The sequence below is a fragment of the Atta colombica genome, unplaced genomic scaffold (genome assembly GCF_001594045.1).
Source record: "Atta colombica isolate Treedump-2 unplaced genomic scaffold, Acol1.0 scaffold25, whole genome shotgun sequence".
NCBI lineage: Eukaryota > Metazoa > Arthropoda > Insecta > Hymenoptera > Formicidae > Atta > Atta colombica.
This window is the reverse complement of record NW_017259348.1, coordinates 7324-22325: the sequence shown is the minus strand read 5'-3', so window position 1 is coordinate 22325 and position 15002 is coordinate 7324. Positions and strand designations below refer to the sequence as shown.

The 15002-nt window shown below is 31.6% G+C and overlaps 1 protein-coding gene across 5 annotated transcripts; it reads right to left on the bottom strand.

Moving 5' to 3' along the window:
- Window positions 1-4629: 4629 nt before the first annotated feature.
- LOC108688934 (tyrosine-protein kinase hopscotch-like) lies at window positions 4630-10470 on the bottom strand. Of its 5 annotated transcripts, none has more exons than XM_018195481.1 (14): window positions 10236-10470; window positions 9897-10162; window positions 9027-9328; window positions 8586-8945; window positions 8205-8417; window positions 7840-8117; window positions 7390-7717; window positions 7148-7304; window positions 6960-7081; window positions 6702-6855; window positions 6274-6598; window positions 5611-6029; window positions 5181-5509; window positions 4630-4992 (listed from the first exon to the last, which is right to left on the bottom strand). In XM_018195481.1, exons 2-14 carry the CDS (start codon window positions 10008-10010, stop codon window positions 4671-4673), a joined length of 3423 nt encoding a protein of 1140 aa, XP_018050970.1. In that variant the 5' UTR covers window positions 10011-10162; window positions 10236-10470; the 3' UTR covers window positions 4630-4670. The 5 variants fall into 5 exon arrangements, with proteins under 5 accessions (XP_018050970.1, XP_018050972.1, XP_018050971.1 ...); XM_018195483.1 differs by having other exon boundaries at window positions 5611-6023; XM_018195482.1 differs by having other exon boundaries at window positions 9897-10146.
- Between the last annotated feature and the right edge of the window lie 4532 nt (window positions 10471-15002).

Here is a 15002-nt window from a genome sequence, read left to right as displayed (position 1 = left end):
AAGAAAGTATAAAACGTTTACGTAGAGTTCTTCAAGTGACTACGGTTTAGATATCAATAAAAGTAAATGTCAGCTGTTTCAACCGAAGATAGAATACCTCGGATACCTAATAGAAAACAGAAAAGTTTATCCGTCTCCTGTTTAGCTGTCTTGAATTTCCCAGAGTCAAATTTATTAAAAGATGTTCAGAGTTTCCTTGGACTCTCCGGTTATTTTCGAAAATTTATCGAGTTTTATGCATTAAAGCAAAGTCTCTTTATGCTTAAGAAAGAAAATTCATTCCAGTTTACCCTTAATGAGAAAGAGTCTTTTGAACAATTGAAATTAAATTTAAGTTACGGTCCAGTTTTAAAAATATTTAATCCGAAAGGTGAAACCGAATTGCGTACTGATGCATATAAAGGCAGTTTTAAGGCAATATTATTGCAAAAAAGCCCTGACGATGACAAATGGCATCCAATATATTATATAAGTCATAAGATAACAGAGGTTAAATCCAGATATACGAGCTATGAACTCGAAGTATTAACCGTAATAAATTAACCGCCTTAGAAAAGTTCCACCACTATCTCCTGCAAATACGTTTTAAGATTTTTACTGATTGTATAGCTTTTAAGCAAACGATGAATAAAGCTAAGTTGTCTGCTAAGATTGCAAGATGGGCCTTGTTAATTCGACGTGATCGTAAGGTTAGCTAGAATGAGACATGTTGATTCTCTTAGCTGTTATGGCTTATCCAATTATGGCGATTAGTAGTGGAGATAGTATCCTATTATAGTTAGAATTAGAAACACTCTAAGAAATGATTCGGAGCTATTATGGAGATTTTTAAAGAAAAATCATGATTACATTTTACATAATGATGTATTGTAAATATAAAGATCAAGAATTAATAAGCCCCAGTAAGAAACTTTGCGCTAAATACTTTATGGCGATTATAAAAGGTCCTTATAAAATAAAAGTAAAAGTCAAACCTAATAATTCTTACGACATGCGTAAGATGCGAAGGTCCAATGAAAACAAGTACATGTATCGAGTACATAAAACCATGGTCTACTGTATTCGATGCTTCAGAATGGCCGAATTGTGGAGATATTGTATTACTATCGTTCATATTTAATATTCGACGTAAATGTTGATTTAGCGCGCGCCCTCGAGATAAGGATTTTTCCTAGTTTTCCCAATGACCCGGTTCGGTGGAGCGGCGTGAACAGGTTGGCAACGCGCCTCCCATAGATACTGCTCATGCCGCGTGTGTGAACAGTCTTATACTGATTCCCAAGTAGGAGATGTACAGCGAGTCATTAACCTTTATAATACTTTATTATAATAAACTCAGTTATATATCAACGAAGTGTTGTTTATTAATGGTTACTGATTCCAATTGTACCATCCTCCTTACAGTTATATTATATATCAATATGTTTGATGCTTATAATGAAAAAAAATGATTATCATAATCTTATACATAGAAATATAGTCTCGGTGTTATAGACTGCTTGTCCTTTTTTTCTGCAGACAAAACGAGGATTTCTCTTACTTATGTAATAGAATGTGAATAATCTTGAGATCTCAGCATGCTCATGCATAATCTTGATCTCATAATGCGTCTTTTGTAACGCCCAATCTTGCCACATACGCTCGAATAATTCTCTAAACTAAAAGAAAGTAATAAGTAAAGAATCATCATATATTTTTAAAAATCGATAATAAAAATATCAATGGGCATTGAGACGCATTGGTACTGTTTCCTGGTAAAAAAAATTGAGAAAACGATTGAGAACAATAGGATTTCCATTATTTTATATCATTTTCTAATTATGACATTATTTTTTATAATTGTATGATTAGCAATGATTGAAAACACGCGATACAGGTGATAACTCGCAAACTTTCTGGTATCATTTTTTATATATTTATATTCATTTTCTATCATCGACCTCGCGAACATCACGAATGATCGGATATGAATCTTATTGTATTTTATTGGATTCTATAAGATATTTCTATAAGATTTGTATAAATTCCTATAAGATTTGATTCAAAGTCTTAGTGAATTCACGAATTAGATTTCATATTCAAAATAATAGGATTTTTATATCGTTCTCTATTAATTTTTTTACCAGGGTTAGCAATTATCATTCAGCTTCATGTTTCGTGATGATTAACAACGCTGCATCTTTGTCAAGTTGCGAGTGACTTAAACATTATGGACATGTGAGCTATTTATAATATCATTGTATATAATTGTATCATTCTTGCTTGCTGAAGGAGGACTCCAAAGAGAGTCGAAACGTTCAAAAAAAAGAAGACATCAATCTGATTATTGATTGTTCTCTAAATAATTACACCGTTTATCGTTGCTGACTCTCATTAGCCTACTATATATATTTATCTTTTTGTATTGTTTAACATTTTTGTATTGTTTGTAACATTTGAGAGTTCTAATATAATTATTGTTATTGTATATGTTGCATATTTTGCCTGTATACAGCTTTTATTTATTTATTATTAAATACATATCAGTGAATATAAAAACACGCCATTGTCTGAATTAGCGTAAGATTAAGCTAAATAACGTTCCATTAAAATACAATTGTATATACAAAAGTAATTTTTTTTCTATTTATCTAAAAATTAATGGCAGTCTAGATTTTTGCATATTGGGGACAAGATGCATTCTATTGAGTTTAATATAAATTATAAAGATCTAAAAATTTTTTAGAAACTTACTTTATCTATGTGTATTATACGCGAATACAAGTTGCTCAGGCTACCTAGTACAAGTAGAAGACATGGTATCCCATCCACTATAAAGTCCAGAGTAATTTCAGATATAAACATGCTCGAAATCTAGAAACAGTGTTAAAAGTGGAATAATTAATATAATTTCATTGAAAAATAATCCAGAATACAGATAATTCAATTAAATATCTCGCGTTAATACTCTTCGTTATAGTTACGGTAAAATAACATCTGTTTGGTTACTGTGTTTGAATTTTATTTGTATTTTAATATGTTATTTCCGATCTTTAGTTGAAATATTTAATATTTAATTGAAAAAAAAAATTATTTTTTAAAGCTGCGACTACCTGAACAAATACAGACGACAGCATAACAATAGTGATAACAGCTCTTGTAAAATGAGCGCTCCACTCGCTTTGATAAGGCCACAGTCCACTAACCGATAGAAGAAATCGGTTAAATTTGTAGTAATGCTCTTCAGGATGTTCCATTTGCTTCGAAAGTCTCAACAGAAGCGACTGACTGCAGAAGCGAGTTGTATTACTTATAGTAATTTCCCTCTAAAGTCCGTCTGATTTTTACATTTTTTATTTTTTTTCTTCCAACATCATGCGTTATTAGGCAAATAATATCAAAGGAAAATGCATGCATTTAACGTGAAAGCGAAAATTATTTCAAGGTGTCGGAAGAATTGATCAGTAAATTATTCAGTATTCGCTTATTTTCATGGGAAAGAACCATCGGTGGGATCTCCAGATGGAAATTGTCATTAGTTTTTTCTATGGTTTTTTTTTCACGCGCAATTATTTCGTAGATTATAGTTTGTAAATAATTTGTATCGTTTCAATTTTTCTATTATAATAGTAAAAATTGAGGTGAGAATTATAAAAAATTTAACATAAAAAAATACTTTTGCGGCATTCATAGATATTAACTTTACAGTATACTATTACTTTTCTATAAGTGATCGTTAGAAACAAGTTCTTTTGAAATATAGATATAAATTTATATGTAGAATGGAAAAAGTAGATATTCAATTCTGCGATATCAAGAAAAATGAAAAAGGTATATGTACTGAACGAGAAATCCTATATTTTTTATTTTCCTAAATGAAATTTTGGTAAATATTAATAAACGGAAGCAGCTCCTTGACTTTGTGTTGTCAAGATTATCGGAGCTGTTTCTGTTATTATTAATATTAACCGAAATTTTTAGAGACATGTATCTTTTCCTTAAAATCCATCTATCTAAAAATATAAAAATAAAATTCACTCATCAAAGAAAATTTTCCAGTGCAGTAAAAATCATAAATGAAATACTTTTACATTTTTATATTTTTCATAAATAAGACGAATTAGTACAATTATAAAAAATTATTTATCAATCAATTCAAACGAGGTGTTTAGTGTTAGTTCAATATGAATGCAATCAATTTGTAATCAACGATTTGATTCCGACTTTCATCCTGCGTCATGCCTTGATTTATAGGAAGTTGATTGGAGAATTATAAAAGGAATATGAGAATTATAAATGATTTCGGGAGTAATAAACTGATATTGTACTTAAACACTATATTTCACATAGTATGTAATAAAATGGCGACAATATCTTCGACTAGATACATCTCTTCTATACAAGATCTAAGAAATATTATTAATTTTCCAATGACAGATTCCTTGATTTCCTATTTTTTTTAATTAAAATTTTTATAGAAGAATACTTTTCTCTAAAATTCATCTAAAAATATAAAAACAGAATTGACCTACATATAATTATGTGTAGAGATCAAAGGAATGAAATTAATTTTTCATCATTTTTTGAAAAATAAATTACTATAGATTCGTCAAAGAATCTCCCATTGATGTAAGAATCACAAGTGGGATACGTCATATTTTTAAAATATTTGCATAGAATCACAAAATATTCTAATAATTACAAAGTAGTTGCTCGATATCTTCGCGTAGAGTAGCAAAAATCGGTCTTTCATGACTATTCAATTGCCAGCATGATAACATCAATTTTCTATGAATTTCCTGTGGACAGTTATTTGGACAAGGAAGACGGTGGCCACGTTCCAATGCGTTCGATAAGTCCGTTATAGTCGTCATTAAAATTTCTTTTTCAGCCACTCTGACTGACAGTTGTGGATCGACACCATAACTAAAAACTTCGTACATTGTCACACCAAATGACCACATATCCGAACGCGTTGAAAATTTGTTATGCCTCAAGCTCTCCGGTGCATACCTAAAAAAATTGTTTATTGCTCTGATAAAAAAATAATTCAATCTTAAAAGAATTGGAGAAAATATAAAATATTATGTAATATATATTTTCAAACGTGAAACGTTATTTTATTCTATTATTGTTAAAATATTGAGAAAAAAGATAAACATATTTTTAATATTAATCATTATACTATCTATAATAGTTACCATTTAATTGGAATATTACGAAGAGTTTTAAATACATAATAATCACTCGCAGCTATCACTTGCGCAAGACCGAAGTCACTGATTTTCACTCGATCTTCGTTCGCTACTAGGATATTTCTCGCTGCTAAATCTCGGTGAACAATGTTCATACTACCGAGATACTCCATACCCGCAACGATGTCTAGAGCGAAGCCTAATAGTGTTTTACATGCAAGACTGTACCGATGCGAACTTAGATAACTCAACAACGAACCATATTGAATAAATTCCATCACCAGAATTCGATCCACTGAGCACAAAATTTTTACAATGTTTGGATGATTGAGTCTCTAAAAATAAATTTAAAAAAAGAACAATGAATATAATTTACAGAAAGTTTAAACACATAATTCCTGAAAAAGTAACAACTGATTCTTAAACAATGACTTACCTCCATAATTTTAATTTCTCTTTCGAAGTCAAGCACATTTTCTGAGTCCTCCTGCGTCTTGAGTTTTTTGACGGCTACATCCTGCTCCGAATCAATTTCCTTATCATTGCGTCTTCTGAGCGTACCCTTATATACTTCACCATAAAAGCCTTCGCCTATACGTCCTTGCAAGATCACATCCAAATTTTCATTTATCTCGTAAGTACGCTGCCATTGAGAACAATCTTTACTGTTGCAAGCCTTGTCATTACTTTTACTTTTATTAGTTTTGCCTGAGCTATCTTCGCAACTCGGACCACAATCATTACCATTACCCGCAAATGGCATCTTGTACAACTCGCTGTTCAACCAACGCAAATAAAATGACAATTCATCTATGTTGCTGTCTTGATTCTGATAGCTGATCAATTGCTCTGTAGCTTTTAAAGAAATTAATTTAATTCTTAAGTCTCATATCACTTATCACACAATTAAATATTATTATTTGTAAAACAATACATACTTGTATTACAATAAAGAAATTAAGATCATAATTATTCTAATGTCTAAAGATAATTTGATCAAATTTTTATTTCGTAAATGGCATCAATTAATCAAGAATAATATCAATTACTTTTGCTGTTAAGAAGATTTTTGCTATTAAGAAGATTTAAATCAACTCACTATGATCGTTCCAAGTAATATTAGTATAATCAGTGACCAAACTCGTTTGTGATTCACTATTTGATTTGCTTTCTTCTGTATAAATACTGCTATTCTCGTCATTGTTTCCATCGGCATCTCGAAAAAACTTGGGGCATATAGTAGCGTAAGTATGAGTTCTACGAGCGTTATATACTTCATAGAGAATCTGATTGATATCTCGCATAATAGCCTGAGGTTGTTTCCTTGCTATGGAATTATTTTTGCCCCAGCATTCCAACATTAATTTATAGATTTCGTTTGGACAATCTTTAGGAGGAGGCAATCGGTTTCCACATTTATAATACTGCAAGACAATATCATTTAATCATAGTCAGAGTTTCTAATAAAATAATTCTATCAGCGTAAAAAAAATAACGTAATGAAATTTTTATTCGTAATAAATATACCATTTTAACAGTATGAGTTTTGTGGTATTTGGGTGGAGAAGCCCCTCTGGAAAATATCTCCCAAATAGTCGTCGCCAGTGCCCATATATCCGCTTGAAGACTATATTTTGCTGACGCAAAATCCAAGTAACATTCGGGTGGTATCCAATATATGCTGCGCAAAATAACGAAAAATCGCGAATCCTTATATTACATGACATTTGAATTTGAAAAGAAAACAATGAATATAATTAAAAAGATTTTTATTTCTTCACTTACTCGTCCTCAGTATAAGTGAAGAGACCAGGATCACCCAACTTGACAATGAAGCTGTTATCTGTGTGTGAATGTACGAGAACGTTCCGGCATCTTATATTTCCATGAATTACATGATTCTCCTCCTATATATTCTTGCATGTTTAAGATATTAACATTAAGATATAACACAAATATTTGGAGAAATTTACCAAATGCCATAGAGCTGTTGCCAAACAGACGGTGGCTTCTACCATATCAACCGTTAATACAGATTTACTATTGTTGCACAGGTACTTGTCCAGCGGGCCCAAATTCACTAGCTCGAGTAGCATTCCGATCGTCGGGGCTACAGTTATACCATATAATCTGAAAAGTAGAACATAGTATTTTCATAGTATTTTCACGCTTTCACGATTTAACCTTTTACCTTTCTAAAATTTCTGATATTTACCTAACTAAAGCTACTGAACGCAGTTGGCTCCATTTGCCGACCAATTCTAAAAATTCTTTGGTATAATTATTCTCCTCCGTCTTCAGTATCTTCATCATAACCTCGAGCTTCTTGCCTTTAGCAACTCGCCATATAGCTCGATGTAAACTCGTCATTGTCGTGGAACAATCCAAATCTTCGTCACTTTTTGCAATCGCTTTGTATACCTGCAATTCATTCCATGGTACGCATCGCGGTCCACCTTGCAATAGAGTAGTAATTATTTCCTCATCTGCCGCTACTTCGTTTACGATGTTTTCCAAAGCGCAAAGTAATAATTTGGACTTGTCTAGAAAATAAATTCTCTCTCTATATATATATAAGTGTATATAAATGAAATACTAAAACTCGATATTTTCCTTCTAAAAAATATATATGTTCATTCATTTCATTTGACTAATTAATATATACCATATTCCGAAAATCCCAAGCATTTTCCAAAATATATCGATTCATTCGGATTTTGGAATGAAGAAATTAAATGTCTCAAAGATTCGTATACTCGAGAACTGTTTGTCATTACAAATTTATCAGGTTTAGTCTCTACTACTTCTTGGGAAGATATAGTTCCGTCTTTGTTGTAAACGTCGATGTAATAAACACAATACTCGGTTTCACTTTCGCGCAGTATATAACTTCCAGGCTCGTTGGCACATTTTTCTTTAAGCTTCGTATACGAGAAATCCTTTCTGAAACATTTTTAAAGACTATATGTAAATATTACATATGTAAGAACTTTCTTTCATTTTGTAAAATTCATTTTGTAAAATTCTTACCCAACTGGTCCATGGCACCTTAATTTTTGTAATCTTTCTAAGGAAGGCGTAATAATACTAAGATCACCACTACACAGATTAAAATTCCACTTAACAGATAAGCGGTAATATCCGTCCAATGCGGATACAAATGATAATAAAATCGCTTTTGTGTCAAATTGTACACACAATGGTATGCCAGTTCTCCTCCCAATTAACACAGTATTATTCTTTCTAAAATATGAAAACGTAATAGATAAATATATATTCATTATTTTTATTATATTTTACTAATATGGACTATAAAAATTATTTTAATTTGTGTTTTAAGATTGTGCATTAAGAAAAACCAATGTACTGAAATACATTGTTACACGTTACATTGCATATATTTGTTATTACCCTATAGAGAGAGTGGATATATCCTCTATCCTACAAATCGTTTTCCATGTACCAATGTCAATCTCACAGTATTTTACTTGCTCTATGGTAACCCTAAGTAAGACTTTAGCTCTTAGATTAGGAACATCTTTATCCATTAATGCTGTGTATTCTTCATATGGATAATTTGGAGCCATGCGTTCAAACTGTTTCAAATACTGCTCCTTGACATATGCAGCATCATATCCAGATAATTTTGTAAGTGCATTGTGAATAGGTTTTCTAATAAAAAAGGCATGTCTTTTTATGCATTCCTTAGGTATATATTTTTTATATTCTGATTCTACAATTTCTCGTGGGAGTTCTTCTTCAAGCATTACTCTGCAATGAAAAAATTTTAATAAATAAACAACCATCATTTATTCCATATTCTATCAAAAAAAAAAATGACTTGTACGTTACCTATACATATCACTAACTCCTAAGCCAATTAATTCATGTTTATGTTTTTCATAAACAATGTCAGGTACCTTGTTATCCAATACATCTTTACGAACTTGTTCAAAATAATAATTATATGCATTTAAATCTATTTCTCTCAGCCTGTCCATACTAGATGGCTTGAATCTCAGGCGAAAGTTGAATCTGTATTTCTCCGAGTCTTCTTCTAGTATGTGACCACAAGGGAACCATAGTTTTGAAGAATAACTTTGCAGTGCAAACAGATGTCTTGCTAAAGGACTTATATTGAAGTTATGGCATATCTACAAGTTAAATAGTTTTGATTTAAAAAAATATTAAGATTGCTTTGCAAGGATAAAAATAAAAGATTATAACCAAAATTTATTTAAATATGTTATGGGAAAATAAATTTAATTTTGCAGAAATAATAAAAAAGGTGCAAATTGTTAACAAAATAATAAATTAATAAAAATAGATAAAAGTAGATTTAACATACAATTATAATTACAATTCCATAGTAACCTTATACCAATTAAAAATTTTTCACAGAATAATAAGTATAATAAGTACAGTATAATAAGTTACATAACACATTCTGTATGTACATAACAGATACATTAAGCAGAAAAATATAATTATATTGCTCTAACGTCACTGTTAATTTGTATTCTACACAAATAAGTAAATTTTAACAAGAGAGCTAATTTCTTGTTATAATTTTAATTAATAAAGATGATAATACAGTATGATTAATAGATAACAGATAGTAGTTTTCAAAATCGTCAAGTCAGAAACATTCATTTTTGATAAAGATATACAATAACATTTCATTCTGTTTAATTTAACTGAAAGAAAAAGAATCATTCACACCTTTATACACAAATACTCGATGGTTTCACCAATAGTAAATGCAAATTTCAATGGTTTATCCCTGTTGGCCATATAAATGTATACATAATGTGACAGTCGCGAGTCATCATCCATATTAATTTACAAATCGTCGGTCTCAGAAATATTACATCTTATAGCAATCCTCGACTCAACGCACACCGATTTTTGTTTATCATGTGTGACAAATATAGCGAATTCAGTCACCTGCATTACTCTGCACTTGTGCAGACTAAAGAGAATTACGCCTAAAGTTGTTTAATGATAAAAATATAATGCACATATCATGATTAATAAAATGTCAAATATTAATATTATTACCTCTCTGATGAAAAACGCATTCGAATCTATTCTATTGGTCAACACTACTGAGCCCTCCTATTATTTGGATGTTTTTTTACATAGAAAATCTTTACAGTATAACCAGAGGGAAACCTGAGAGAAGACATGACGATTCAAAACCTGTGACCGCAACATGCTGCCACGCACTATGCCCTCTGACAAAGTGGATGTAAATTACATAGCAACGTCCACTTTTCTTAGGATACATCGTCCATTTTTCAAAGCTGATAAATCGATATTTAGTTCATATAATCGTGCTACATGTAGCTTTCATTGTGCCTCGGGTAAAAAAGTAACATATGCTATACGCTAGGCTGTATTCAGATTCCCACCTAGATGATTCTCTTGTCATCTTTATTTAACGTTCGATAAACAACAAAGATGATATGACATGCGGGGATGGACACCTAGGTGGGACACTCAGGGGGAATCCGCAGCCAAGCGGATAGGATGTTATTTTTTTTGTTCGGGACGGCGTAAGCGTCTCGAACCAATAAACATTACTGTCTATACACTCCATATGACAGATTTCCTAACCTCAATAATCAATTTTAATGCTTAATATCTCGATTCGCGAAACTGTTCCAATGTTTCTTTTTTTTGACAGATTCTTTCGTTTTTTAGCAAAAACGCGTCAAATGAATCTAATTTCATCAAAATCAGAGGAGTAGTTCGTATTCTAAATAATTATGCTCATTAATCTGTTTTTTTCTGCAATTGTGATTGGTCCGGCTGTTTCGTTCCGCTTTAAATTTCCGCTGATGGGAGGGCCTCGTCTACAATAGGCTGCGTTCGGAAACATCACTCGTTGGTGTGTTTCGTTGACTTCAGTGAAGAAGTAGTGGAGATATCATGTGCCTTTGGGTGATGAGTCTTCCCAAACGGCTTCCGGATGGCGTGTATGTCATTTCAATTCCACCTCATCGCTCATGTTTAATTCTAACCTCGAGCTAATTCACTGATGAAGCAAGGCGGTGGAATAATTGTAAAGAGGAACGGTGGTATATGATTGTAAAAAGAAAGGAATATAAGACATTTCTTCCATGCTTACCAGTGCCTGTTAAACGTTTCACTATCATATCGGGTAATTATATTAAGTGTGGGAAAAAGTTCATGGCATTTTTTCCGTTAGATGGCATTAAAAAAACGCCTTGAACTTTTTCCCGTACCTAATATGTTGCTATATCGATTTTAGACAATGGTAAAATTTTTCATCGTGAAAATTTAAGTTAATTTAATGCTGATTCTACAATGAGTTAGTAGCTTATAAGCCTTCAATAAACCATAGTTCATAAATTATAAATCATAAAAAATGAATCAATCACAGTAGTCAAGTTTCTGATTTCTGATTTATAACTTATGACTCATTGCAGAAGGCCTATTAATCTATCGATGAATTTGATTTTTCAGCTTTACAAGTTGGCAGCTATTGGTCAACTTTACCGACTAAGACTTCCGACTATCAATTTATTGTAGAATCAGCATATCAGGTTTGACAACTAACCATATTATGATTGTAACAGTCTTATTATTGTAAATCCTTAAAGAAAATTGGCATCAGTAATATAAAACTTTAGGTGTTGGATGTTCATTCCAAAGATCCTCAGCAAACGAGAATTGAAATGGAATAAAATGGATTCAGATTTTCAGAAATACGAATTCATGAATGTTAAAATGAATCTTTTTCATTTCTGAAAATGAATGTATTTTTATTCATTTATAGGAATGGCCTGGAGTGTATTTCTATGCTTTTCAATCTAAAAATAATATTATAGTATTTTGTGTGCATCGTGAATACTGCTTAATTTAAAATTCTGAATAGGAAATGCAGTTTTTCAATTCAGTTGAATCTGAAAATAATATCGGCCATTTCTGTGCATCATGAATACTGTTTAATTTAAAATTCTGAATAGGAAATATAGTTTTTTAATCCAATTGAATATAAAAAAAAGTTTTTCTTTTAAAATGAACCATGAATATTATTCAATTTAAAATTGTGAGTAAAAAATACATTATTTCATTTAAAAATGCATTATAAATGCTATTTTATTCAGAAATATGAATAAGAAATTTTTCGTTTTAATTCAATTGAATTAAAAAAAGTTGTACCATAAATATAACATGAGAATTCTCCTTCATTTAATAGTTAAAAGAAACATAAAAAGAATACATATGTAAATATGTATAACAAATGTTATTTATATAAAATCCTTATTTTTAATTAATAAATTAATCGCTTTTACGTATATTCTATATTAACATGTTTCTTTTATTATATAGCGTATATTTTTTGTATAAAAATTTTAAAATAATAACTATAGAATTTCATATAATTAATATTTTAATTTGTTTATATATTTTTACATATATAAAAATATTTATATGAATTCCAATCCATTTTTATGGATTTAAAATACGGATTCGGATGGATTGAAAATTTCCAATCCTTTTCAATCCATTTTCATTTGCCTATTAGTTCCTGTGAGGCTTATTGTCAATCTTAAAGTTAGTTTTTTAAATAGTACTAGACACATGCAATTTTACAATATTTATACAAATAATCTGTTGCATAGTGTGCAGAAAATATTATTAAAGAGCAATATAAAAAGAAAGTTAAAATAAAAATAAATAAAAAATAGTAAAACTTACACAAATTTTCTAGATTAATATAATTGCTCAAAATTTTTTGACCCAAGAATGCGATTATAATTATTCTTTTCTCTCATTCCATGGAAAAGAAGAATTTTTGTTGGTTCATTCCCTTATGTACTATGCATTATGCATTATGTAAGTCTGTGTTACGCCCATAATACACCGGTTCATACTGACTCCTTGCTTTTCGTACTGATGGTTAGTGATGATTTAGTGATGGTATTCGGTGTAACTCTCAATATTTCCGAATGATCTCACACTAATGCACACCGAGTATACACGAGTATTTCCAAACGGTTTGTGTGTATTAGTGGCAAACCAGTGAGCGTTTCCGCAGCCATAGTCGCACAAGCTGTGTCGAGCTGGTAATAATAATACATTAGTTGCAAGTCGATCGTAAGTTTGTTGCGATAATCATGAAACGTTGATTTCAAAAATGCGATCGGCTTGCAACTAAAGTAGAACCGGCAAAATATCGCAGAAGTGTCGCGTATAGGCTGTGGTCGAAGTCTCGTTTCAAATGCTTTGAAGCGTTTGATGAATTAATTAGAAGAAAGAATTTTACAAATTAACCAGTTAAAAATGCTTCAAAATCGTTTGTATCGTGTTGACCGTATCCATAGTTGCATGATTGTGTAGTCACAAGAGATTTGTTTGCGTCGCACGCTCCAACATGCCCAATATGCTCCAATACGCGTCACGGAACCAATATGGCGACTAGATATTCGCGTCGCATAGAGCATACTCCATAGGAATAAATTAAGTTCAAATTAAGTTTGGTTTATCTCAGAAAGTGATTCAATTGGGGCATGTTCCGTACACATGCTTAATGATTGAAAACATACTGTATATAAATATTTACCAAAAAAATATTTCAGGTTCATTTTGTATAAAAACGTCTTTAATAAATACGTTTTTGATAGAAATATAAAAATATATTGGGAGTACAAATTAGTTCGGTCCGTTGTCCTAAAGATGGCTCCAGCTATTGTGAATGGTTCATAGTGACAGCTGATTTTGGCGGTTTCAGAGAAGTTAAACATCTGCTAATAATATTCAGTTTATATCGCTTTGAGTTTCATACAAAAATCTTGAATTTTACTTTGTTTGAAATGTCGAATTTTGTGTTAACCAAGCAGCATTTGCGGGAAGTTTTGATTTTCTGCTTTAATTCGAAGAAAAATGCGGTTGGAGCCCATTGAATGCTTGTCGAAATTTATGGTGACACTGCTCCAACTGATAAATCAATGGTTTCGACGTTTTAAGGATGGAGATTTCAGCGTTGAAGACAAGCCTCTGGACAGCCAAAAAAATTCGAAGACAAAAAATTAGAGGCATTACTCGAAGAAGATCAGAGTCAAATCACGCAAGAGGAGCTTGCAGAATCATTGGGGGTAACTCAACAAGCCGTTTCTGGACGATTGAGAGCGTAGGAATGATTCAAAAACAAAGAAATTGAGTGCTTTATGAACTGAAATCGAGAGATTGAAAGGCGATTTTTCACTTGCGAACAGCTGATTCAAAAACAACAGAGAAAAGGTTTTTTGCAAAGGTTTTTTCGGATTGTGACTGGAGAAAAAAAGGATATTCTACGACAACCCCAAGAAGAAAAAATATTACGCTAAGCCCGGTCAATCATTGCCATCGACTTCAACATCAACACCATGGCCGAACATTCATGGTTCGAAAAACATGCTCTGTATCTGGTGGGACCAAAAGATCTTGTTTACTATGAGCTGCTAAAACGACGATTCCATTACGGGTGATCGTTATCGGCTACAATTAATTCGTTTGAGCCGTGCATTGCGAGAAAAACGACCAGAATAGGAGCAAAAGCATGATAAAGTTGTTTTTCTTCATGACAACGCTCATGTCGCTAAAAAGATATTTGGAAACGCTCAAATGGGATGTTTTATCGCACCCGTCATATTCTCCGGATATTGCTCCTTCTGATTACTGTGTTGTTCCAAAGGATGCAGCAAGTCACCGGTTCACTTCTTTCGCAGAAATCGAAAATTGGCTCCAAAATTGGATCGCCTCCAAAGACGAGTCATTTTTTCGAGATGGAATTCGAAAATTGCCTGAGAGATGGGA